Source organism: Bos indicus, chromosome 5 (genome assembly GCF_029378745.1).
Source record: "Bos indicus isolate NIAB-ARS_2022 breed Sahiwal x Tharparkar chromosome 5, NIAB-ARS_B.indTharparkar_mat_pri_1.0, whole genome shotgun sequence".
Lineage (NCBI taxonomy): Eukaryota > Metazoa > Chordata > Mammalia > Artiodactyla > Bovidae > Bos > Bos indicus.
Window position 1 is genome coordinate 12,070,782 of NC_091764.1, and position 27,606 is coordinate 12,098,387.

Consider the following 27,606-nt stretch of genomic DNA (forward strand, 5'->3'; position numbering starts at 1 on the left):
TGTGTTTTGCATGAATATGTTTCACCAGTACACTGTGGTAGACCATAGAGGTGGTCTGTCATGAATGTTAATTTTCAAAAAGACCTCAAAACTCTGAGCAATTATGAATACCAAAGTTCTACCATATGCTTTAAAAACTGCTTTTAAATATTTATACATTATAAGCCAGTAGTTCCTAGGAGAATATGAAATAACAGAAACACTTCTATTGCAGTGCTTTATAGAATATATATATATATATATATATATATATATATATATAGGTATATGTTTTCCGAAGTTTGACTTGTTTCAGTGTTTTGTCTTAATATTGATTATCATTATCATAATTAATTTGAAATACTGATAACTGTTTCTTTCTGTAGAAGCTGGAGAGAGAGCTTCTTTTGGTTGTTTTTCCTGTCAAGGTAGAGATATGCTGAAGAAACATTACTGGTTACCTCTCCAGATCCACATCTCTCTTCCGTGTTAACTGAACTATGACTTTGTTCAAGTGTGTTATTAGGAAGACTGAGTGCTGCTATCACCTCAGAAATATGTGACTCTCAATCTAAATTAGCTACGATGATTCCGTTTATTTAAGAATGGATATGAGACAGTTGTTACCAATGAAGCATGAGGAGCGTATCTCCAAAGGGGTTTCCTGGGAAATATTTTTTTCTCTTAAAATTGAATACAAGACAGAAACATTGCTTTTCTTTTTCTTTTTTGCCTCTGGTCTTGGTCATCTGTATCTGTTTGTTCAGTCTAGTTAATTCTGCCTGCTAAGCATTCTGTCAGAATTTGATCTCAGTTCTGTAACTGAGTCTTTCAGGCCTGGTCTGAGGAATGAAAGGTAATTTACTTTTCCTGTAAGTTGATATGATCATATCAGAGACTTCAGAGTGCAGGATGAGTAGAGAAAGAGCTGGGACCCCAGAGAGTCACATCAGGTGGTTTCATAGAGCTTCTTCAGCGGCCTTGATAGGCTTTGTCAGGGAACAGATTTTTGCCTGGTGTCTCCTCATCTTCTTAACCCAATACCCGGAAGTCTGCTCATATCTTCAGTGCGCTTCTAATACTACAGATCTGCAGAGTTAAATACAAATGGTGTAACCCTTGACAGCCTATGGCTCATTTTTGCGTTTACCCTTGGTCTGAATGTGTTTCAGGGCATTAAGGCGATCCTCCCAAAGCCCTCCATTTCCTTTTTTTTTTTTTAAACAAAGGAGGGCTACAGGTCATCTTTTAACGTCATGTTTCAACCTGGTCCTGCCATTTCTGTATCAAATAGAAATTTGTCAAGGGTATATGATACCCATCCTACTATAAAACTTTCTCAATTTAGGACACCAGTAGGAGTTTTCAGGGAGGAGACTAGATTCTTATATAGTCAGCTTCAGTGTCTTTTAGAATTAACAACTGGGTTTTCATTGTTTTTTTTTTTTTAATTTTATTTTATTTTTAAACTTTACAATATTGTATTAGTTTTGCCAAATATCGAAATGAATCCGCCACAGGTATACATGTGTTCCCCATCCTGAACCCTCCTCCCTCCTCCCTCCCCATACCATCCCTCTGGGTCGTCCCAGTGCACCAGCCCCAAGCATCCAGTATCATGCATCGAACCTGGACTGGCAACTCGTTTCATACATGATATTATACATGTTTCAATGCCATTCTCCCAAATCTTCCCACTCTCTCCCTCTCCAACAGAGTCCATAAGACTGTTCTATACATCAATGTCTCTTTTGCTGTCTCATACACAGGGTTATTGTTACCATCTTTCTAAATTCCATATATATGCATTAGTATACTGTATTGGCATTTTTCTTTCTGGCTTACTTCACTCTGTATAATAGGCTCCAGTTTCATCCACCTCATTAGAACTGATTCAAATGTATTCTTTTTAATGGCTGAGTAATACTCCATTGTGTATATGTACCATAGCTTTCTTATCCATTCATCTGCTGATGGACATCTAGGTTGCTTCCATGTCCTGGCTATTATAAACAGTGCTGTGATGAACATTGGGGTACACGTGTCTCTTTCAATTCTGGTTTCCTCAGTATGTATGCCCAGCAGTGGGATTGCTGGATCATAAAAGGCAGTTCTATTTCCAGTTTTTTAAGGAATCTCCACACTGTTCTCCATAGTGGCTGTACTAGTTTGCATTCCCACCAACAGTGTAAGAGGGTTCCCTTTTCTCCACACCCTCTCAAGCATTTATTGCTCGTAGTCATTGTTTTAAATTTAGAAGTACTTCACCTGGAAATGTATCTGGAGGATGAAGGAAAAGTGTTCAGTGTATTATTTGAAAATGTAACACACATTTTAAAAATAAGTGTATCTTGTATTTTGAGACCTTTTGGATAGTCAATATATGGTATTAATATTAAAAACTTCTAAGGCGATATTAGCTAGTTAAGATTAGCTTTACACCATGTTCTGTGTCTACAGAAAGGTATGACTAATTTTAGTCAAGCAAGTAACAGTGAATTAATCTCATCATTCCAGCAATGCATAAAATTGCTGTCTTTTTAGTAAAGATTTAACAGTATTTTCTGTTTCATAAATTGTGCATTTTATTAAATCTGTTTATTTGCTTTGAGCATTTAATGCTAGAATTTTGGAGGACATAAAGAAATAGAGTTTGGTTTCTTTTATCAAAAGAGCATTTGTTTGACTTCCATTTCCAGCCACGTGTGATTTTTCTGAGGAACTTTCCTGCTGTAGTTCAGCTAGGTCCTGCCTAAATTAAAACATGTATTCCTTTAAGCATTGCTGAGTGTACAAAAATAAGGGAAATCTCCATGGATAAAGAAAAATCAAAACCAAAGGATTAACTAGAGAGAAGGGGAAGAGAGAGGAAGAGGAGTTGAAACTGGAGCAGGGAACTGTGGGTTATAAGATAGCAGACTCTGTCCTGAGGCAAGTGCTGGCCACAGTGGGATATGGAGACTAACATGGGCCCACCTCCTTGGTGGAGGAGCCGACCTGAAGAGCTCTTACTGAGCCATGGCCTTGAATGAGGCAAAGCAGTCTTCAGTCAGTCCCATGCAGAGGTAAATTCAAATCTTTGTCGGGGAGTACATCCCAAATTCTGGCCCCTGGAATTTCTACTGATTAAAATCTACCAAATGTAAGCTCAGAACTTTAACAAACAAACAAAAAAACTGTATTACAAAATCTGTCTGGCTAGGTAGGTATCCTGCCTGCCCCCCCCCCCCACCCCCATTCAACTAAAAATACTGAATATAGTTAAAATTTGTTTCTTAAGACATTGAAATACTGGAAAGATGCATAGTATTTATACAGGAGAAGGTAGGAGTCCACAAAGATAACAGAAATGCTGAAGCTACTACGGGTATTTGTGTACTGTGGCAAAGTTGAGCTTTGGTTTCAAAGCTCTACAAGGAGTGGGGTACAAATGATAAAACTTGTACTTAGGCACACACAGAGGCACGCACACAGGAGGTACTCTCAGAAGCTGAGACCGTAAGGATAAGGACTAAATTTAGAGCGGCTGTAGCAGAAATAGAGTAGATTGAAACATTTAAGAAAATGAAATAGCAACCCACTCCAGTGTTCTTGCCTGGAGAATCCCAGGGACGGGGGAGCCTGGTGGGCTGCCGTCTTTGGGGTCGCACAGAGTCGGACATGACTGAGGTGACTTAGCAGCAGCAGCAGAGGGGTGGCAATAATGGAGAAGGGATTTTCAAGGACTATTATCAGGTTTCTGTTTAGAGCCACTGGGTAGGTGATGGTACAGTTTATGTTATGGAAAAAATTAAGGAAGCCATGTTTCTGGACAAAGTTCTGCACATGTTTAGTAACTTAAGATTGCTTTATATATGAGTGATCATATTTGGACAAGTTTTATAAATACATGGAAATGGAACTATTGTAGTATAATCATATAGGATTTATTTTTGTCTTACTTTCCAGAAAATCTGTAAGGCAGTCGCTGACATTGGTTCACATGGTTCAAGAGTGTAAGGGCCAAGGTCTTTGTAGTTTTGTTGGCCTTTCACTGTGGCCACACAATGGTTGCTGCTACTCCAGCCATTATAGTTCAGATGGAAAGAAACATGAAGATGGAAGAACTTTTCCCATCTGAGATAGCATCCTTTAAAGAAATTCCTTGGTAATTCTATCCAACAAGTTCCACTCCTCCATTGATCATCTCTAGAAGTCTAGGTAGTCTAGGAAATGTAACCTTCTAGATGGGCATCTTACAGCTCCAAATGAAATCAAGATTCTGTGAGTAACAAAGAAGGAGAAACTGGATATTTGTAGGAATTTAGCATTCTCTGCCACTGTGTGTGTGTGTGTGTGTGTGTGTGTGTGTGTGTGTGTGTTTGGACAGTCATGTGTGAATATTACTGCATGAATAAGGATGAATAAGGGCACAGAGGGTGAATGTGATGAGTGTGGATAAAGTAACAGTATGTAAATGTACCAGAGTGTAATCATATCCACTGTCCTCTTCTTTCTTTTAATGATAGAACTTCTCTTAGTTTTAGTAGAGCAGACGTCACCCAGCTAGAGTCCCTGACTCCCATGTGACAAATTCAAGCCAGTAGAATGTAGTCAGGTAATGTGTGCAATTTATTTAAAAGGAAGCTGCTTGCTCCCCTATTTTTTTTCACTCTTCTTACTGGCTAAGGAATAATAGTGACCTTGATATTAAAGTTTGTAGCTAACTCTTTAAGCATAGCAGAGCCGCCTGACCTCTGGGCTCTGGATAACACACTGTATACCTACTACCTTTTTCTGTCCTATGACAGGAGAGAAAGATTTCTATCTTATTTAAAGACCTGTGTTCTGAGATTCTATCCAGCACAGGTGGATCTAAGGTCTTGTTCTGAATGCTTCTTCTTAGGTGAAACTTTTACCTTAAGACTAACTGTTATGGACTATAAATATATAGCAAGCCAACAATAATAGCAACAACAAAGGATAACAAATTTTATGTGACAGATTATATGTGAATATATACAATTTATAAATGATTTCTTAGAGGTAAGGGAAAAAAAGAGAATATGATAAGTATTAAAAGAGCTATTCCAGCTAGAAGGTGGAAAGGATTTCATGTTAGGAAATCAGGAAAAGCTTTGCAAAGATATTAATAATAACTTTTGAATTGAGCTTTGTAGGTTAGGATTTCAATTCAGTGCAGTTCAGTTGCTCAATCGTGTCTAACCCTTTGCGACCCCATGCATCACACCACGCCAGGCCTCCCTGTCCATCACCAACTCCTGGAGTTCACTCAAATTCATGTCCATCGAGTCGGTGATGCCATCCAGCCATCTCATCCTCTGTCGTCCCCTTCTCCTCCTGCCCCCAATCCCTCCCAGCATCAGAGTCTTTTCCAATGAGTCAACTCTTTGCATTAGGTGACCAAAGTATTGGAGTTTCAGCTTTAGCATCAGTCCTTCCAATGAACACCCAGGAACGATCTCCTTTAGAATGGACTGGTTGGATCTCCTTGCAGTCCAAGGGACTCTCAAGAGTCCTCTCCAACACCACAGTTCAAAAGCATCAATTCTTTGGTGCTCAGCTTTCTTCACAGTCCAACTCTCACATCCATACATGACCACTGGAAAAACCATAGCCTTGACTAGACGGACCTTTGTTGGGAAAGTAATGTCTCTGCTTTTTAATATGCTATCTAGGTTGGTCATAACTTTCTTTCCAAGGAGTAAGCGTCTTTTAATTTCATGGCTGCGGTCACCATCTGCACTGATTTTGGAGCCCAAAAAATAAAGTCTGACACTGTTTCCACTGTTTCCCCATCTATTTCCCATGAAGTGATGGGACCAGATGCCATGATCTTCGTTTTCTGAATGTTGAGCTTTAAGCCAATTTTTTCACTCTCCTCTTTCATTTTCATCAAGAGGCTTTTGAGTTCCTCTTCACTTTCTGCCATAAGGGTGGTGTCATCTGCATATCTGAGGTTATTGATATTTCTCCCGGCAATCTTGATTCCAGATTGTGCTTCTTCCAGCCCAGTGTTTCTCATGATGTACTCTGCCTATAAGTTAAATAAGCAGGGTGACAATATGCAGCCTTGACGTACTCCTTTTCCTATTGGAAACCAATCTGTTGTTCCATGTCCATTTAGGATTTAGGTAGACAAAATTGTTGAGAGAAGCATTCCAAGTGTTAGGAACAAGGTGAGTTAAGGCATGGCAGGTCACTCATTGGAGATGAATGAATATTCTAGGTGGTAGCTTGATTCATATGAAGTACAGAAGAGTGATAAGGTGGAAAAGAAAGGCAGAGGTCAGTCCAAGGGGGCCTCATATGGAAAGTCCATTTCGGAAATGAAAATTTTGAGTACAACAGTAACATGACCAAAAGCAGAAGCTGTCAGGACCTATGAATTTTCAACTAGGAGATTCTTTGTTACCCTAACAGTGAAACAGTGGGAAAACCAGAAATCGTGGGATCAAGGCTAGGACAATTAGTGCAGTAGAAGCATTCACCCCAGAGGAGTAAACTAGCTGCTTACATTCCTATTCAAAAGGCAAACTCCAGTCAGATGTGAGCTGACATCTGTTATCAAAGGGCTTAGTGGAAAACTGGAGCACATGCAACAGGAGTTTCTGATCAGGTTTTAATATATTTGTTCTTTGAAAGGTGTTGGCTGTCACAACTCACAAATGTGTGCTCATATTTTTTTATTCTATTTCTATTAAATTTTTTAGAAATACTGACCATGATCCACTAAATTTCATGACCCATTAAATGGGTTGTAGCCAGTGGTGTGACAGTAAATGTTTAAATGATTTGCTCCGTCCCTGGATAAAAGCTCTAATATGTAGTGTTTCCTGGTATCCATGGTATAAATACACCCAGATTGACCAGTTTCAGGCTATCACTGTTGTCACTGAATGCTTAACTGGGAAAAGATGACACAGTCAGCTCTCTCTGGAGTCAACCTGACTGCACCACTGACTTTGACCTACAGTTTGAAATAAATTTAAATATATGTTTGTTTGTTTTAAGTAAGTGAATTTATTCACTTCAGCAGCAAGTCAACCTATCTGCTCACTTAAGAACCAAATCAACCTATCTGTAAAGCCTCCCAAGGAGTGTCTGGTATGCAGCAAGTGCTGAATATGTATTTGTCAAAAGAATAAGTTCCTTTATTTAGACAAATGTAAAGGAATATTTATGCCTTCTTTAGTTTCTTTCTTTTTCAGTGGCCAACTTTTCATATAAGGACTTCAGTTTCTCAAATGAATCTCACAGAGATTTTTCAGATTTCTAAACTTCCTACTATATCACATGTTCATTACTTAAAATTTTAAAAGAATTTTAGCATAAAATTTGAGAAAATAAAAACAAGTTATTATTAAAAACAAATTATAAGCAATTGATTGTATTCCAAAATGATTCTTTGAAGAGATTTTAAAAAATAATTTTATTGAAGTATAGTATATTTATAACGTATTAATTTCTGCTGTGCAGCAAAGTGATTCACTTATATGTTGTTTGTTTAGTCGCTAAATGGTTTCCGACTCTTTGCTACCCCTTGGACTGTAGCCCACCAGGGTCCTCTGTCTATGGAATTTCCCAGGCAAGAATACTGGAGTGGTTTGTCATTTCCTACTCCAATACATATATCCATTCTTTTTCGTATGTTTTCCATTATGGTTTATCACAGGATATTGAATATAGTTCTTTGTTACATAGTAGGATCTTGTTGTTTATCTATCCTATATATAATAGTTTGCATCTTCTAATTCCAAACTCCCAATCCTTCCCTTCCTTCACCATCCAAAAATAAAGTTTTAAAAACAAGTAATTTATACATGATTGGCAATATTTCAAATTAATTTGTTTCAATTAACTTTCTTTTAGCCTTTCTTATGAATCATTACTGTTTGATCCAGAATCTGGATATTGGGGCATGGAATTCTTTTAGCAAGTCTGACTAATTTTAAAATCAACCTGAAATTAAAATGAAGACTCTCTAAAATTATGAGAGCATAAGAACTGATTTAGTAAGAGCATGAGAACTGATCTTGGGCATTGAGAATATCAGAGAAAATTTATTCGGCACAGGATATGCTAAAATACAGGAGATACTCAGGAAACTGTGTATCCACCAACTGCCCATTTTCCTAGATACCTAGGTAGGACAGTATACAGAAACTGACAACCTAATGGGAAGACGTATAACAAAAGACACACGTGTAACAAAAGACCGTGTAATAGGTGCTGTATTAGATTCGGATGCTCTGAGATAGTAATATGTAAATTCCCGAGGAAGTCCAAAAATATCCCATAGGGAGGAGATTCTTTGATTGACCAGAGTTTTACTGTTCTCTGCAGTGCTGTGGCTTTGTATAAATAAGTTTACCTTTGTGGATCATTTGTAAATTAGTAAAAAGAAAAGTTAGATGATCGTGAAGGTCTCACTTATGACTCTGATAATATGATCTTATGACTTGAATATAGATTTCCAAAATATGTCTTTTATTTAAACTGAACCTAACCTGTATTTATCACAATATTTAGATTTAGCCCTGGTTTCTTTTCTTCTTAACTATATAGGGTTTACATAAACAAATACTCTACTTTCCTGCTATGATTCTGCATTTGAAGGATAACGGACAGTTTTTGCAAATCATACTCTTAAATCTATGTCATTGTAATAATGGCCTTAAATTTTCCGAAAGCTTTATGTTAAGAAGTAAAAATTATCTAACAATAAATTCCTAGTTAAATGCTTATTTTTCATTTTCTTAACTATCAATATTAATAGTTTATTAAATTTGTTTAGAATCAGTAACCATCAGGAGATACCTTGGCTTGAAGAAGGTATTGATCTTGTAATCTTAAGAGTGGATAAGTAGACTCCACTGTCAACTCTGTAGATTCAAGTGTTTATAACCTTTAGTTACAACATCACATTATTTCTCACTGTTCAGCTGGGCTTAAGTCTAAGGGAAATTCTTGCCAATTAACATGGAGTGAATACAGAGATTTCTAGATGTACTTGGCAGTCTGTGCATAATTACCTCACACAGACAGCTGTATCTGATCTTCAGTCAGTTGTACATTTTCTACAGTATTGGCTCTGATTACTTTTGCCATAGGAAATCTTCTTGCTGCCCACAAGTAGTTAGACATGGAGTTTTAATATATATTCCCCTTTCTTTAATTTGCACTTCATTGTTTTTCATGACTAATAGAAAGTGGTTTTAGAAGCTCATGCAGATTGTATTTATTTAGCAAAGAAACAACTTTTCACTGTGCTCATAATAAGTAAAAGAAGAATTTCATTAAATCTAAAATCGAAAATTAGTATATATTCACTTAAAAGAAGTACTAAAGAGAAATATATGCTTCAAACCATAAGGTAATATGAAATCAAAGCTAATAGAAATTCTTATCAGAAAGTTTACAATCCAACTAATATAAAACAGCCTTAAAAAAGAAAACTAGTTTACATTCTACCAGTTCTATATACAAATTTGGATTTGTATTCTATAGAGCAAATAATGTTGAAAATATTTTGCTATAAATACTGTATTTGCATATTTCTTCTTTTCATGTGATAAATTTAAGCACATTGTTTAAATTTCTTTCATCATCAGTCTGGCACAACGAGCAAAATTTTCTTTAGGAATGAAGTTTACAATGTGATTCATGATATTCATGTAAAGATTGTCTCATTGTCTTAATGTTTCAGATATTCCATATGTGTCTCAATATAAACTATTTTATCAAGACTGGAGTCTTAAATATAGAGTATATGAAGAATAACAGAGGAAATCTATCATGCACAGTAAGATGCACCATTGAGATGCTGCTATCAGTGTTTGCCAGACCAGTGCAGTGTTTTCTATCTGTACTCAGATGTTGCTGTTCTTATAGTCATGCAAAAAAATAGCAAAGCAGGACTTCCCTGGCAGTCCAGTGATTAAGACTCTGCACTTCCAGTAGAGAGGAGGCAGGTTCAATCCCTGCCCAGGGAACTAAGATCCCACATGCCACGTGGTGTGGCTAATTAAAAAACTACCAAGGCAGTAGTATCTAGGCCAATTCATTAAGAAACAGTGTTTGAATGTAGATGTAACTCTGTTAAAGCAATATATTTTAAACTAGGACTGTAATTTACATATTACTGTGAGATTATGTTTCCAGCAACATTTTTAAACAAAAGGATAAGTGAAATATTAATATACTGATTATATAATAGAGCTACAAGTAGAGATGAGAAACAGAAAAAAAGATGATATAAATAGGGCTAACCTGGTATAGTCTAGAGAGAAACAAATGAGAAATGAGAAATTACCCTTTTACCATTGACTAATCAGCCATTCTCTTTAGAGGATTCTGTGAAGCAAAAGACCATACATGAGATATATATCTCAGTGACTTAAATTGAAGATTCTTTTGGGGAAGGCAGAAGTAGAAGACATAGGGCCTCAATTCATATTATAGATTTGATAATTAGTTAATGTGAATATCTGTTCTGCTGTGACGTTCTTCAAATGTCTTGAATTCTGGTAGGTTGGTGCAAAACTAGTTGCGGTTTTGCATTGTTGAACTTTGCCTTTTGATATTGGAATACATTTTTAAATAAATGTGGCTATGTTATTCATCATTTTAATATCCATTTCTTTGTTTATTTTTTTGCTAATGACATTATTTGCTGTTTATTTTATATTTATTTTAGACTATAGACATTATATTAGACAAAAAGCAAATTCAAGTGATTTTTTAATCCAAGTTCAAAATGGATCATAAAGCAGCAGAGACAACTCATAACATCAACACATTTGGGCCCAGAAACTACTAATGAACATACAGTTCAGTGGTGGTTCAAGAAGTTTTTCAAGATCCTTGAAGATGAGGAGCATAGTGGCTGGCCATCGGAAGTTGACAGTGACCAATCAAAAGCCATAGTCAAAGCTGATCCTCTTATAACTACGTGAGAAGTTGCTGAAGAACTCAATGTTGACCATTCTATGGTCATTCAGCATCTGGAGCAAATTGGAAGGGTGAAAAAGCTTGGTAAGTGGGTGCCTCACGAACTGACCGAAAATCAAAGCAGTCATGGTTTTGAAGTGCTGCTGCTGCTGCTGCTAAGTCACTTCAGTCATGTCCGACTCTGTGCGACCCCATAGACGGCAACCCGTTGTCTTTTAATTCTACACAACAATGAACCATTTCTCAATTGGATTGCAATGTGTGACGAAGAGTGAATTTTATACAACTGGTGACAACCAGCTCCAGTGGTTGGACTGAGAAGAAGCTCCAAAGCACCTCCCCAAGCCAAACTTGCACCAGAAAAGGTCATGGATGGAGAAGGAAATGGCAGCCTACTCCAGTATTCTTGCCTGGGAAATCCCATGGATAAAGGAGCCTGATGGGCTATAGTCCATGGGGTCACGAAAGAGTCAGACACAACTTAGCAACTAAACAATAGCAACAATATTTAAGTTAAGGAGTGATTCAGTTCAGTTCAGTTCAGTCGCTCAGTCGTATCCAACTCTTTGCGACCCCATGAATCGCAGCACTCCAGGCCTCCCTGTCCATCACCAACTCCCGGAGTTCACTCAGACTCACGTCCATCAAGTCAGTGATTAGGTTGAACTCAATGAAATTGCTGGTGTTCAACCATTTTTCACCTACAAAAACCAGCAATGGTAGCAGTTTCATATGATTCAACCTATGTATAGAATATCTTAATGGACATATAGAGTAAAATGTCGTTAATATGTTAATACATTAATACCTATTAATTTGGTATTAAAAGCACACTGGGGAAAAAAAAAAGCTCATGGTCACTGTTGGATGGTCTGCTGCCCATCTGATCCATTACAGCTGAATCTTAGAAAAACAATTACATCTGAGAAGTGCACTTAGCAAATCAATGCGATGCACTGAACACTGCAATGCCTGCAGCCAGCATTGGTCAGCAGAGTGGGCTCAATCCTCCACAACAATGCCTGGCCACACGTTGTACAGCCAGTCCTTCAAAAGTTGATCAAATTGGGCTGTGAAGTTTTGCCTCATCCGCCATATTCACCTGTCCTCTCGCCAACTGACTACCGCTTCTTCAAGCGTCTCAGTGACTTTTTTACAGGGAAGAATGCTTCCACAACCAGCAGGAGGCAGAAAATGCTTTGCAAGAGTCCATCGACTCCTGAAGCATAGATTTTTATGCTACAGGAATAAACAAATTTGTTTTTCATTGGCAAAAATGTATTGATTGTAGTGGTTCCTGTTTTGATTAATAAAGATGTGTTTAAGCCTAGTTATAATGATTTAAAATTCACAGTCCAAACCTGCAGTTATGTTTGTACCAACCTAATAGGATCTTTTTCTGTACTTCCTTTACAATTTGAAACTTACTGAGAGCTACACATAAGTTTTATATTTTAAGTTACCAAAGTTTTATACCTATATTTATTCCAAGCATTTTTAGAGAGTAGATCAATTTTTAGAATTTATCTACTTTTAAATTAGTTATGCCTTATCTAGTTGTACTGTTTTGAATTTATCCTTTAACTGAAGAGTGTTGATGAGAATTAGTCCATCTAAGAGATGGAAAACTTTATTTGAGCCAAACTGAGGATTATAAGCAGGGAACAGCATCTTAGAAAGTTCTGAGAACTGTTCCACCTATGAGAAGTCAAGGCACAGTTACGTAGGTTTTTTGGAACACAGGGCTATACATTAAATGGCGTATTATTGACAGTTTACACAGTCCAGATCTAAGCATCATTTTGGCCTCTTTCAAGATCAAGAAGAAATGTAATCTTTTAAGGAGTTGTGTTTTCAATGCTAGGAGAATGTTGTTCTTTCTGGTTGAGCAGGTATTCCTGCTGACGGGGAAGGTTTGGTTGATGCGTAGTGCACATATGCAATGCACAGTGTGGGGAGAGAGGAGGCAAAGGACAGAGAAGAACTTTTTATATTTAAACTTTTCTTGTCTTGCAATTGTCTTCACATTTTCTTATAAAATGTGAATTTTATTTCACAACAGTATGGGTCTGATTTATATAGTTTAATTATATTTATTCTTTTAGTTTTAATATATTCAATCAACTGATAAGATATGAATACTTCAGAAATCTTAGCAATTTGGTACAGTTTTAATATGCCTTTTACTCTTAGATAATATTCTGAATGTCATAAGAAAAAAGCCAAGTGTAACTCAAAGTGTTTTGGTCTGAAATAGTGGGAAAATGGAGTTATTTAGTGACCTGAATATGACTGCTGAAAGAGTAGAATTGAGAAGAAAGTTGTTCAGTTTTGGACAATTGAGTTTGACGTTCGTTTTAAAAATACAAGTGTGGAGGTTATATTATCAGTTGGATAGATAATTCTGGGTTTCTGAGGACAAATCTGGGTTTAAGATAATATGTCTGAATTCTTAACATAGAGATAGTAAGTTTGAGTGATATCACTTAGGGAGTAGAGATCTTAAAAAAACATAATAATAAAATACAGGGATTAAACCTAGAAACATTCTTTAAAGTTCAGAGTACTTTGCAAAGGAAGTTTGGGAGAACTAGGAGGACCTGTGAAGTGACCTAGTAAGGAAAAGCAGTGCAGTGTTGTTCTTTTACTTAGCAGTGTATTTTGGGCTTCCCTTGTGGCTCAGCTGTTAAAGAATCCACCTGCAATGTTTGTGACCTGGGTTCGATCTCTGGGTTGGGAAGATCCCCTGGAGAAGGGAAAGGCTACTCACTCCCGTATTCTGGCCTGGAGAATTCTATGGACTGTATAGTCCATGGGGTTGCAAAGAGTCAGACACGACTGAGCAACTTTCACTTTCATTGTTAACTTATATAGAATTACTAAATTTGTTTAATAAGGACAAAGTATTCCTTAGAATGGAGAAGGCAATGGCACCCCACTCCAGTACTTTTGCCTAGAAAATCCCGTGGATGGAGGAGCCTGGTAGGCTGCAGTCCATGGGGTCGCTAGAGTCGGACACGACTGAGCGACTTCACTTTCACTTTTCACTTTCATGCATTGGAGAAGGAAATGGCAACCCACTCCAGTCCTTAGAATGGATGTACCACATTCTATTTCACTTCTCCTGTGTGGGTGACATATGTTTTAGAATTTTCTCCTCTGAACTCTAATTTTTGATTTATCTGGTTCCATAATCTTCCCTGGTGGCTCAGTCAGTAAAGAGTCTGCCTATAATGCGGGAGACCTGGGTTCAATCCCTGGGCCGGGAAGGTGCCCTGGAGAAGGAAATGGCAACCCTCCAGTATTCTTGCCTGGAGAATTCCATGGACAAAGGAGCCTGGTGGGCTACAGTCCATGGGGTCACAGAGAGTTAGACACAACTAAGTAACTTAACTTTCACTTTCTTTCACTTTCACAATCTATCTGGGTTTATTTTTGTGTATGATTTGCAAAATGGTTCTATTTTTTCTAAATTCTATTTATTGAATAATCCATGCTTTTACACATTGATATGAAATGACACCTTTCTCAGTACATTTTTAGGTTATCTTTTCCTTTAGTCCATTGGTTCCTATAATAAAACTATACTGTTTTAATTTCTGTAGTTTATTTGAACCTTTGAAATTTGGTAGAGCAAGTCCTTCAAAGTTCTTAGTTTTCAAAATTGTCTTAACTCATGCATTTTTCCTTTCAAATGAGTTTTATTTATTTACTTTTAAAAGAGTGAGCATTTTATTTCATTGGTCTGTGTAAGACATACAAATGCAGTTTTATATGTTTTAAAAACCAGATACAGGGTTATTGAGTGAGTTTCCTCAAAGAGATTTCTGTCAGGAAAGGCTTGCAGACTGCTGCTGCTGCTGCTGCGTCGCTTGAGTCTGCATCTCATTTATTGTCTGGGCTCAGCAGTGGAAGCCAGGATATTCAGTGCACATTTGGGTGAACAGTACGAGATACGAAAGTCAAGCAATAAGGCTTTGTTTCATGTTTTGCTAGAGTTCTTTCTAATATTTCTTGTGTTGCTGGGAAAAGGATACACCATCTTTCAGAAAAGGAAATAATTAATATTAAAATGCTTATTTACTGTTAACAGTGGAACTATTTTAAAATTTGATAATGGAGTATTTTACTTCTCCAGAGATCTTGGCAAGAGGAAAATTGAAATGCTGATCACATCAACGATTTAATAAGGCTTAGGTAGAAAAGTTTTCTTGAGTCTTTTATTTGGGATTAAAGTTTATGTGATTTATAGTGCAAATTCATAGAAAAGTTGTAAAATGTTTGGTGTTTAAAAAGAATGTTTTTAAATTATCTCATTTCCAATGTTTAGATCATAATATACATTGTTGACCAGGTTCAAAGTAAAAGCTGATTTTGATGATTTGTGTGTCAAATGAGTTTTAGAATCAGACTGTTAAGATCCATTTTAAAAAAGCTCTTGGGATTTTTATTGACATACAGTGAATTTATAGATTATTGTGGGGATAAATTGTGTCTTCGATATGTTTTTCCTGTTGTAACAAATTATCTTTTCATTTATTTGGTGGTGGTTTCAGATATTTTTGTTAATCTTGCCCCATTTTAGTTAGTTTATTCATAAAGATTTTGTTGGGTTTTTTTCCTTTGATATAAGAAGCATTTATTGGGTGGCCTGACACATGCTAGTCACTGCTTTAGGGACCAATGATACAAGAGTAAACAAAACAAAGCCCCTGCCCTCATTACCCTTATATTCTGATAAGAAGGCACCAGGGTCTTCCCTGGTAGAGCAGTGGATAAGAATCTGCCTGCCAGTGCAGGAGACATGGGTTCATTCCCTGGTCCAGGAAGATGCCACATGCCATGGGGCAGGAAAAGCTGTGCGCCACAACCACTGAAGCCCACGTGTCCTAGGGCACGCAAACCACGACTGCTGAGGCTGCGTATCACAGCTACTGAAACCCATGCGCCCTAGAGTGCTCTGCAACAAGAGGAGCCACCACAATGAGAAGTCTGTGCGCCCCAAGGAAGAGGAGTCCCCGCTCCCTGCAACTGGAGGAATCCTACCCAAAGACAACGAAGACCCAGCACAGCCAAAAATAAATTAGTTTTTTGAAAGAAGGCATCAGGCAATAGAAAAATGAATAAGTGGATACATAATGTCAGGTTATAAACAGGAGAACAAGTAAACAGGGAGAAGAGGGCAAGGTATGTGAAGAGCAAAGCAAAATCTTTAAAAAATCACTTTATATATTTTTTCCTGTCTTTTTTCCCCTATCTCAATAATAATCATTGTGGTTTTAAATAAAATAGTCTAAAACCCTCTACATATGAAAGTATAATGTAAGTTGAGATTATTAACTTAGGGAACAAAAATTTATGTCTCTAACAGCATAATGCCTGTTTATTTTTTTCTGGATAAAATTATATGTCAAATTTCATTTAAGTCTAAAGAAATCTTAAGAGCATGTATTTTCAATGAGGGCATGCAGATAATCTTGATTCATCTATGTAATTCTGTTGATTCAGTTCAACAAAGTTCTGTAATAAGCACTAGAGGGTATAAGATAAGTGAGAGTCTGTCTTCCCCCTTTGGGAGCTCATGATACAGTGGGGAATTCAGAAACAATTACATAGAACTTTCATGCATGCCTGAGAGTGATATAGTCACGATCTATAGATCTTAATCAACTACAAATATGAATTATTGAAAAAATGAATAAAAGAAGTAATGAGTGATGGATGTATAAACCAAATGCTATTAAGACTAGAAGAGAGAGTAATTTTTCATAACTCAGGGATAAAGGAAAGCTTTCTAAAAAAGGTGACATTTGGTTTTCATTTAGAAAAATGAAAAAACAAATCCGAGCCAGATTATGAGAGCCATGAATGATATACTGAAGCCTCAGAATGTTATTCAGTGGAAGGCAAAGTATACTTAGTCCCATAAAAATATTTTTGAGTGTTTATCACAAAATAATTGCATTCATCCATTTACATTTCTGAAAAATAGAAGGCAACAAGTCACTAGGACTTTTCAGAGATGAAACCAACTGACATGGCAACCAGTGATAGGGAAAGAGGGTTGGTGGTGGTGAGGGGTGACAGTGAAGGCTAAAGATGATGGCAAGGTTTTAGGTTGTATCATGATGATGGTTGTTCAGTCACTCAGTCATGTCCGACTCTTTGAACCCCATGGACTATAGTGCACCAGGCTTCCTGGTCTTTTACTATCTCCCAGAGTTTGCTCAAACTCATGTCCATTGAGTTGATGATAGCGTGATTACATAATGACATATTATTATTGGGTAAGAACAGATTTGTAGGCCTAGGAAGTGAATTTATTTTTGCATATTTTTAGTTTTAGAAATACTCAGCAGATAACTTTTAAATTTCTTATCTCAACATCCAGAAAGAAGTTCAGATTGGAGATAACTTGGGAATTAAATTTAAAGGAGTAGATGTAATTGCTCAGAAACGAGTGAGGCAAGGGTTGCCAGCAACCACCAGAGGCTAGGAGGAGGCAAGAAGAGATTCTTTCCAAGAGCATTCACAGTGAGCATGCCCCAACTGACACCTTGATTTCAGACCTCTGGTCTCCGGAACGGTGAGAGAATACAGTCCTTTTGTTTCAGCCACCCAGTGTGTTGTGATTGGTTACGGCAGCCCTGGGGAAGTAATAGCAGGAATGATCAGCATGTATTGAGATATGGACAAGATTGCCTAGGGAAAAGTATAGATAGATTCAGACTAATTTTAGACAATTTCGATAGACCAGATTTTACTTTAAAAGGCAGTTAAGACCAGGCAAATGTGATACTTTTTATCATACCATACAAAAATTTTAGTACCTGTTGTATTCTACCTAGCCATTTCATTCATTTGTTTACCAGTTGATGGCGTATGAGTTTTTGAGCCTTTAGTCAAAGAAAGCATAGAAGTAGGAGGATTAACCCTTAAGCACATCATTTAATAGACAGAAAACAATAAGCTGTCAAGGGACTATGAAGAGTATTAGGCCACAGATAAGAGAGAGTGAGATCATAGAAGCCAAGTGAAGAGAATATTTTAAGGAGGAAACATCACAAGCTCCTTAAAATCTGCAGTAAGAAAAATACCCATTGGGTTTGGTCTCATAGATGCTGGTGGTGATGGAAACAAGGGCCGTTTGAGTGGCATGTGTGGATGTATAGATTTCAGAAAGATACTGTTACTCTTAATGTAGAGGAAGGACAAAAAGAAAGGGAAAGAGAATTTGCTAGTAGGTATTGCATTTACCCAGTTAAGAGCTAATGAAGATTGAAAAGGAGATACAATTAAGAAGATGAGTATATAAGAACTTGGGGATTAAAACAGAGAACAATAAAAAAAAATTGTTCTATAATTCAAACTTGTGTCACTAACTGGATGATAATAATATTAACACAAAAAGGAAGAACTAGTAGAATATCTAGATTGATAAGATTAATGCATTTCTAAAGCTAGAAAAGACTAGGAAATGGAATAGAAGGAAAAAAAACAAGAAACTTCATCTCCTCCAGAATTAAAGATAGCATGAAAGTGATCCTCAAGGAAAGCAACTTGATTTCACTGGTTGGTTTGTTTGTTCTGTTGCCCAGTCATGTCCAACTGTTTGCCATCCCGTGAACTGCAGCACACCAGGCCTCTGTCCTGCAAGTTTACCCAAGTTCATGTTCATTGCATCGGTGATGCCATCCAGCCATCTCATACTCTCACACTGTCTTCTCCTTCTGCCCTCAGTCTTTCCCAGCATCAGGGACTTTCCCAATGAGTCTGCTGTTCACTGATAAGGAAGTTTAATGCCCAGTTTGACTAGATTTGATTATAAGTATATGAACACAGTTAAATAGGAAACCAAGACGTAACAACAGAAATGGTGAACACTGTGACTTTGATTCAAGACATAGAAGGGAGCCTCATTCTTCATTGCAGTCAGAATGAAGCTAATGAAACAGATTCCAAAGAAAATAGTGAATCTGTATATGAAAGGCTTTGTTTGCCTGTGAGGGTATCCCTCCTCCCTGTCAGCTTTTTGCTCCTGCTCTGTTAGGAAATGAACAAAGCTGTGAGGTTCCTCTAACCTCAATCACAGAACAAACTGATACAGATTCAGAAAACCTCAAGGTGATTACACAACCACTGGATGTCCAGAGGAGTGAGTCTCTCCTGTGGTGTCACATAACCCTGAACCAAGGCTGGCAGTTCCTGTAAACTGCCCGAGAAGTTCAGAGGTGTTTTGGTTGGAGGTTTGGGGAGCCATGTGCGTGAATGAGACTGCCTGTCTGCTGTCCTTCACACTGTTAGATAGGGTTGGAGGAGGAACTTACTTAAGCATATGGTAAGGGTACCCTTCTGTAGGCCTTCATTGTGGGGGCAAAGAAAAGTTTGATGAGCCCTAAAGAGGAGAGTGAAAAAGTTGGCTTAAAGCTCAACATTCAGAAGATGAAGATCATGGCATCTGGTCCTATCACTTCATGGGAAATAGATGGGGAAACAGTGGAAACAGTGTCAGACTTTATTTTTCTGGGCTCCAAAATCACTGCAGATGGTGACTGCAGCCATGAAATTAAAAGACGCTTACTCCTTGGAAGGAAAGTTATGACCAACCTAGACAGCATATTCAAAAGCAGAGACATTACTTTGCCAATAAAGATCCGTCTAGTCAAGGCTATGGTTTTTCCTGTGGTCATGTATGGATGTGAGAGTTGGACTGTAAAGAAAGCTGAGCACCGAAGAATTGATGCTTTTGAACTGTGGTGTTGGAGAAGACTCTTGAGAGTCCCTTGGACTGCAAGGAGATCCAACCAGTCCATTCTAAAGGAAATCAGTCCTGGGTGTTCTTTGGAAGGACTGATGCTGAAGCTGAAACTCCAATACTTTGGCCACCTCATGCGAAGAGTTGACTCATTGGAAAAGACTCTGATGCTGGGAGGGATTGGGGGCAGGTGGAGAAGGGGACAACAGAGGATGAGATGGCTGGATGGCATCACCAACTTGATGGACATGAGTTTGAGTGAACTCCGGGAGATGGTGATGGACTGGGAGGCCTGACATGCTATGATTCATGGGATCGCAAAGAGTTGGACATGGCTGAGTGACTGAACTGAACTGAACTGAACTGAAAGAAGACAGTAACCCTCATCCCCCCCCATCACATTCACCAGCACGAGTGAGGGAACATGCTTGCCATCTTCCAGCCTCCATTTCTCCAGTGACAGCCCAGTGTGCTCAGTGTGTGACTACTCCCCTGCTGGCTTCCACACTGTATCATCTGAAATCTAGAGGAATCCCAGTCCTATGTAATATGTAACCCCATCTGCATCTCCCCTTTATCACCATGCATCAGTTGGCAAGCCCAGAACTCTGTATTTCCCTGAAAAATTCCCCTCCCTGCCCCCACCACAACACTCATAGCCTCACCACTATCTCTAGGGATGCTAAGGCCTAACCCCATCATGCCTTTGATCCACATTCGTGTCAGTCCTCACCAGAAACCTGGCCTCACAATTCATTCCTGATTTCCAGGATTCTCAACAAATGTATGTATGTCCTTTGTTTGGCCTTGTCTTCTACCTCTTCTCAACTCCAAAATGTTCTTGAATTCAGTCATTCATTACCAAAATTGCCTTTATGTGCAACCTATTCTTTGAAGATCGCTTTACTGTCTTAATCAAAACGGAGCTCTTCCCTGAGGAAGCACACTTGCCGTACTCATCAGCAGTGCATTTTTCCATCTCAGTTCCCTTGTATGAGGTAATTGGCTGCTTTGTTGCTACTGCAAGACTGTATTCATCATCTAATGCTGTTTGAGAGATCACCGCAAAACTGAATGACTTAGAGACAATAAATTTTATTATATCTTATTACAATTTCTGTGGGTTAAGAATTTGAGACTAACTTGGGCATGGATTTCTTATTTTAGATTTTTTTTTTCCTGGAAATAATATACCCCTTCCATTGTAATATATTTTCCAGAAATACTCTCCTCATTTCCGTCTGATGTTAAGTAGTATTTTGGCTTATTATTGGTGGAGGAAATGTCTACCTATTTTCAGGCAAGTAGACATGCTTTTTTCCTGGCAGCATAAGGCAAATTGCAGAGCAGAGATGGTACACTAATTATACTTTTCATTACAAATCCATTGCTTGTTTCTTAAGTGGAATTCTCCTGTTTTGTACCAAGCTGACTTTCATCTCCTCTTTTCCATTCCTACAAGTTTGTTCTGTAGGTATTTTGTTGGAGTATTAGAAATTGAAAAATTGCTAGTTAATAATTTTTAAATTGTATAATATTCTGGTATTATATTTTTGGAAATTAACTATGTCTTGTTGGAGCTCTGTTTGCTTTTCATTAAGTCTTCCCAACAAATATTTTCATGACTTGTCTCCTCATATAAATCTCTGCTCAAATACACATTGTCAAAGAAGACTCCTGTATTAATTAGAACAGAAGGATTCAACTACTGTGTCATGGATGCTACAAAGGAGTTCCTGTGATATTGCTTCCTTCATCCCATGGGTTTTGGCTCAACACAGTTATCATCATCTGTTTATTCCACTGTAATCTACAAAATTCACCATATTCTCTGAGTGCTGAGCTACAAAAAAAAAGTTTGGGAAACACTGAATTAAAGATTTAGATGCTAGATAGGTTCAAACCCAAAGTAGCAGTCGCTTCAACAAAACAGATGGATATTTCTATTTCAGTCCCAAGGTAGACAATTAGAGCTAGTTAAAGGAGCTCTGTGGGCATCCACACAGATGCCCTCAAATGGTAAAGAATCTGTCTGTGATGCAGGAGACTCAGGTTCGATCCCTGGGTTGGAAAGATCCCCTGGAGAAGAGAATGGCTACCCACCCCACTATTCTTGCCTGGAGAACTCCATGGACAGAGGAGTGTGGCAGGCTACAGTCCATGGGGTTGCAGAGTCAGACATGACTGAGTGTCTAACACACAGACACACAAAAGGAGCTCTGTACCAAAAAGCCTTCCAAAACCCAGAATCCTTCTGTCTTGTGGCTCCATTATCTGCTTGCCAACATGACCATAAAGTGGGGAGGGGAGAGCTTACCCCTCCCCTTTTTGAGCATTTGCACATTACTTTGCCAACAAAGGTCCGTCTAGTCAAGGCTATGGTTTTTCCTGTGGTCATGTATGGATGTGAGAGTTGGACTGTGAAGAAGGCTGAGTGCCGAAGAATTGATGCTTTTGAACTGTGGTGTTGGAGAAGACTCTTGAGAGTCCCATGAACTGCAAGGAGATCCAACCAGTCCATTCTGAAGGAGATCAGCCCTGGGATTTCTTTGGAAGGAATGATGCTAAAGCTGAAACTCCAGTACTTTGGCCACCTCATGCGCAGAGTTGACTGATTGGAAAAGACTCTGATGCTGGGAGGGATTGGGGGCAGGAGGAGAAGGGGACAACAGAGGATGAGATGGCTGGATGGCATCACTGACTCGATGGACGTGAGTCTGAGTGAACTCCGGGAGTTGGTGATGGACAGGGAGGCCTGGCGTGGTGCGATTCATGGGGTCGCAAAGAGTTGGACACGACTGAGTGACTGAACTGAACTGAACTTCTGCCCATATCCTGTTAGCCAAAACTTAATCTCTAGCTATCCTAGTGGCTACATGGGAGTCTGGGAATTATAGTCTCTAATCTGAACAGCTGAATAGTCAGCTAAAGATTGAATGCTCTGTTACTTCGTAAGGAAGAAGGAGAGAGCAGATGGGGGAAGGGAAAAAACGGTTTTATTAGGACTTTCCTAAACACTCTCAATAAAACAGCAAAACCTCATTTCTTTAGCCCCTTACTCTTTAGAGTAAAGTTTAGCTCTTTCTTTCTTCAGCTGTCAGAAAAAGAGTTAAACTACGTACAGTAACCCTTTCGTTTAGCAATAATCATGTTTTGGTTAAATCGTAAAGCCTTCAGTAAAACTCAAACCTCTCTTTCAAGCCATCCTGGTAATTGATGGAGGAAGTAGACTGGGGTCCCTTGGACTTGGATAGGCTTCAAGGGCTCCATGAGTCCTGGGCAATTGTAAGTGAAGTTGTTTATCTAGCCTGGTGGTTAAGAGCATGGCCTCTGGAGTCAGACTGCTGGTTTAAATTCCAGGTCTGTCATGTGCTAGATTTGCAACTTCGGCAGTCCTCTTAAAGTCCCTGTGCTTAGTTTCTCTATCGGAAACATGATAGTATACCTATTTCATAGAATTGCTGTGGGGACTTGTTAACACACTGAAAGCTCCTAGCATTTAAAGGTAATTAATATATTTAAAGTACTTATAACAGTGCTTAACAATATTGTGTTGTATAAATACTAGCATTATTATTATTTATATTCCTGGGGCAAGGAATATGTCTTCCATCTTCCATATGATTATCAAATAAGGTCAATTATAAAATCTTAATTAAAAGAAAGAAGGAAATCACTATCACAGGCTCATGTCCATATGAAACTTAAATTTTCTCTATTTTAATCAAAAACCGACTGATATTTCATAACACAGACGTTTATTTGGTGGAATCTACATCAACAGTATGGCTTCACTGGTGGCTCAATGGTAAAGAATCCATCTGCCAATGCAGGAGACATGGGTTCAGTCCCTGGTTTGGGAAGGTCCCCTGGAGGAGGAAATGACAACCCACTCCAGTATTCTTGCCTGGGAAATCCCATGGACAGAGGAGCCTGGTGGGCTACAAGGGTTGCAAAAGAGTCAGACACGTAGTGACTAAACGACAGCAACAGCCTCAATAATACTTTGTTTTAAACCATTTTCTTATTTTCTAGTTCTATTTTACTTTTTAATCTAATAGAAAATTTATGTGTATCTTAATTTCCTTTTCTTTACCACTGTTTTGATAAACTTGAGTTCTTATTTTCCAGGCTTTAATTTAAAATAGATTTTTTTTTCCTTGTCAGAAATGCTGTGTAATTAATAGTTGATCATAAGGGGTTTTAACATCAGCAAGTTACATATATAACTCTATAAGTGAGTCAACAGCAGATATGTGTGATTAAGTAGTGAATGCTGACTTTTTTGTTGTTGTTACTTAAACCATAAATGCAGTTGAGCCAAACTGAATCACAGTTGAAAATGTAACATCCTATTAATATAATGGAAAAAAGAAGAGTGCATACAGCTGTTCTGGAAAGTGAACACTGTGGCTGGGGAAAAAATATTGATGCTTCAACATTGTTGGGAATAAATTAATATTGTTCTAGAATAAATTGCCAAATGTCACATGTAATAAATCATTTTATTAGAAAGTTGGGTCAGCAGAAAATGCCCAGTATCTCATTACTTATCTTCTATAGTTACACTGCACATGAAAAGTATTTCCATTTTAAATTGCTTTTGTTAAATCTTTGAAAAATAATTTTGGTAAATTGGCTGGTATCAGACCTGGAGCTTGAATGCAAAACAGCTGTTGTTGAGAAAATGCCATTTTCATAAAATTAATATGTTTTCAATTAACATACTGGAATGAGCTTTTAAACATTACCACTTCCATGTTTAACTACTGTTTGACTTTCAAATGACTGATTTGCGCTCTCAATAGATTGTTTACTTTAACTAAAAAAGGAAGAATTTTATTTAAATAATTCATATTTTTCTTCCATCTGCAGAATATACCCAAGAAAGGCGGGGATTTCCAATGTGCCACTATTTGAAGGAAGAGAGATGGTGCTGTGGCCGAAACGCCAGAATGTCAGCCTGTTTGGTAGGATTTGTTCTTTCTCAACTAAAAGCTTTATCCAGATGTTGCTGAATTTATTTCTTTGGCTCTGTTAAATGCCAAAGTTTGCAGAGCATCTTTATTAATGCATTTATGCACTGCAAATTATGAGGGGAAAAAAACGGCTTGCCCTTGCAACATTATTCACTCTGCATGCAGTATGGTCATAATTTATAGTTATACTTTAATTCTGCATTATGGCACTTTATTTCTTACATGTAATTACTTTAATTATCATATAAAATGTACCAACAACCAGTTCTTAAACACAGAATTACTTTAGTGCTTTATCCACAGCTCTGTGGGTGTGGGTGTGTGTATGTGTGTGTGTGTGTGTGTGTGTGTGTGTGCGTGCGTGTGTATAGCAGATCATTTGGTCTCCTAAGTTTTCATAAAATGGGAAAAATATTATTAAACTGTCTGGGATAGGAAGTACCTATCTAGTTAACTGAAATCTTTATTTAAAATGTCTGAGTTGGCTCTTATCCTTGATCTAGAACACTTTGGCCCACAGTCTTCTCTGTTTGTGGTGTTATGTTGGTCTAAAAAGGACCAAATTCCAGTTAAATGGTGTAAATGGATTTTGCCATCATAAATGTAAAATATTGTTTCTACAATAATGTTTCTAATGTACAACCCCAAGGTAAATTTAACTATTATGTGGTCATTATTTTGATAATTTTATATTGCCAATAACACAGCAATGTAAAGAAACAGTGCTACAATGTTCTAGGTCATGTATCTGAGAGTTAACTTAGAAATCTATTTTTGCTAAAAAAATGATTTCCTTTGATAAATCCTTTTAAAATATTTTTCTGGGAATTTGTCTTGTTCTTTCATTATATTTGTAAATAATACTCATTTAGGGTCTTGTTAGAATGTCAGCTCATTTTTGGAATGACTTGATTCCCAGAATGTTGGCAACTTATACCCTCTAGGCAAGAAGAAATTGAAATAGTCTTTTGTAGGGAAACTGACTTCTTACTGTTTTTCAGTCACACAATCGTGTCCAGCTCTTTGGGACACCAGGGACTGCAACACGCCCAGCCTTCCTATCCTTCACCGTCTCCTGGAGTTTGCCCAGGTTCGTGTTCATTGCTTCGGTGAGGCTGTCCAGCCATCTCATCCTCTGACGCCCTCTTCTCCTTCTGCCCTCAATCTGCCCCAGCATCAGGGACCATTCCAATGAGTTGTCTATTCACATCAGATGACCAAAATACTTGAGCTTCAGCATCAGTCCTTCCAGGGTATATTCAGGGTTGATCTCCCTTAAGATTGACTGGTTTGATCTCCTTGCTATCCAAGGGACTCTTAAGAGTCTTCTCCAGCATCAGAGTTCGAAAGCTTCAATTCTTTGGCATTCTGCCTTCTTTACAGTCCAGCTCTTACAACTGTACCTGACCACTGGGAAGATCATAGCCTTGACTATATGGACCTTTGCCAGCAGAGTGATGTCTCTGCTTTTCAACGCACTGTCTAGATTTGTCATTGCTTTCCTGCCAAGAAGCAATTGTCTTCTGATTTCATGACTGCAGTGTCTGTCTGCAGTGATTTTGGAGCCCAAGAAGAGGAAATCTGTCATTACTTCCACCTTTTCCCCTTCTATTTGCCGTGTAGTAATGGGGCCAGATGCCATGATCTTAGTTTTTTTAATATTTAGTCTTAAGCCGGCTCTTTCACTCTCCTCCTTCACCCTCAAGAGGCTTGTTAGTTCCTCTTCACTTTATGCCATTAAAGTGGTGTTATCTGCATATCTGAAGTTGTTGATGTTTCTCCCACCTTTCTTGACTTCTGGCTTGTAACTCATCCAGTTCAGCATTGCTCCTGATGTGCTCAGCATATTGGTTAAATAAACGGGGTGACAGCAGATAGCCCTATCGTACTCCTTTCTCTATATTGAACCAGTCAGTTTTTCCATACAGGATTCTAACTGTTACCTCTTGACGTGCATGCAGGTTTCTTAGGAGACAGGTAACGTGGTCTGGTATTCCCATCTCTCTAAGAGCTTTCCAGTTTGTCATGATCTACACAGTCAAAGGCGATAGTGTAGTCCATGAAACAAAGATGGATGTTTTTCTGAAATTCCCTTGCTTTTTCTATAATCCAGCAAAGGTTGGCAATTTTATTTCTAGTTCCTCTTCCTTTTCTAAACCCAGCTTGGACATCTGGAAGTTCTTGGTTCCCATAATTCTGAAGCCTAGCATGCAAGATTTTAAGCATGACCTTATTAGCATGGGAGATAAGTGCAATTGTCCAATGGTTAGCACCTTCTTTAGTACTACCCTTCTTGGGGATTAGGATTAAATTCAGTTCATTTTAGTCGCTCAGTTGTGTCTGATTCTGTGACCCCATGGATTGCAGCATGCTAGGCTTCCCTGTCCATCACCAGTTCCTGGAGCTTGCTCAAACTCATGTCCATCGAGTTGATGATGCCACCCATCATCTCATCCTCTGTCATCCCCTTCTTCCCCTGCCTTCAATCTTTCTCAGCATCAGGGTTTTTTCCAGTGAGTCAGTTCTTCACATCAGGTGACCAAAGTATTGGAGCTTCAGCTTCAGCTTCAGCATCAGTCCTTCCAATGAACACTCAGGAGTGATCTCCTTTAGGAGGGACTGGTTGGATCTCCTTGCAGTCCAGGGGATTCTCAAGTCTTCTCCAACACCACAGGTCAAAAGCATCAATTCTTTGGTGCTCAGTTTTCTTTATAGTCCAGCTCTCACATCCATATGTGACTACTGGAAAAACCATAGCTTTGACTATTCGACCTTTGTCAGCAAAATAATGTCTCTGCTTTTTAATATGCTGTCTAGGTTTGTCATAGTTTTTCTTCTAAAGAGCAAGTGTCTTTTAACTTCATGGCTGCAGTCACCATCTGCAGTGATTGGAATTATGATTGACTATTTTCCAGTCCCGTGGCCACTGCTGGGTCTTCC

At 38.2% G+C, this 27,606-nt stretch overlaps 1 protein-coding gene and 1 long non-coding RNA gene across 6 annotated transcripts in view; one reads left to right on the forward strand and one right to left on the reverse strand.

Annotated features, from left to right (window-relative positions):
* The window catches only part of METTL25 (methyltransferase like 25), a 118,638-nt gene that overhangs the window by 40,933 nt on the left and 50,099 nt on the right, over window positions 1–27,606 (forward strand). For 4 of the 5 annotated variants that reach the window (XM_070788881.1, XM_019960310.2, XM_070788880.1 and 1 more), the window contains exon 6: window positions 24,563–24,657. In XM_070788881.1, coding sequence (XP_070644982.1) covers window positions 24,563–24,657 — 95 coding nt within the window. Of the gene's footprint in view, window positions 1–24,562; window positions 24,658–25,667; window positions 25,757–27,606 lie in introns of all 5 variants that reach the window. The other variant, XR_011566514.1, reaches the window with a different exon arrangement.
* The window catches only part of LOC139183058 (uncharacterized), a 69,486-nt gene continuing 52,589 nt past the window's right edge, over window positions 10,710–27,606 (reverse strand). Inside the window, exon 3 of the long non-coding RNA XR_011566515.1 lies at window positions 10,710–10,985. This is a non-coding gene — a long non-coding RNA (uncharacterized lncRNA). The remainder of the gene's footprint in view (window positions 10,986–27,606) is intronic.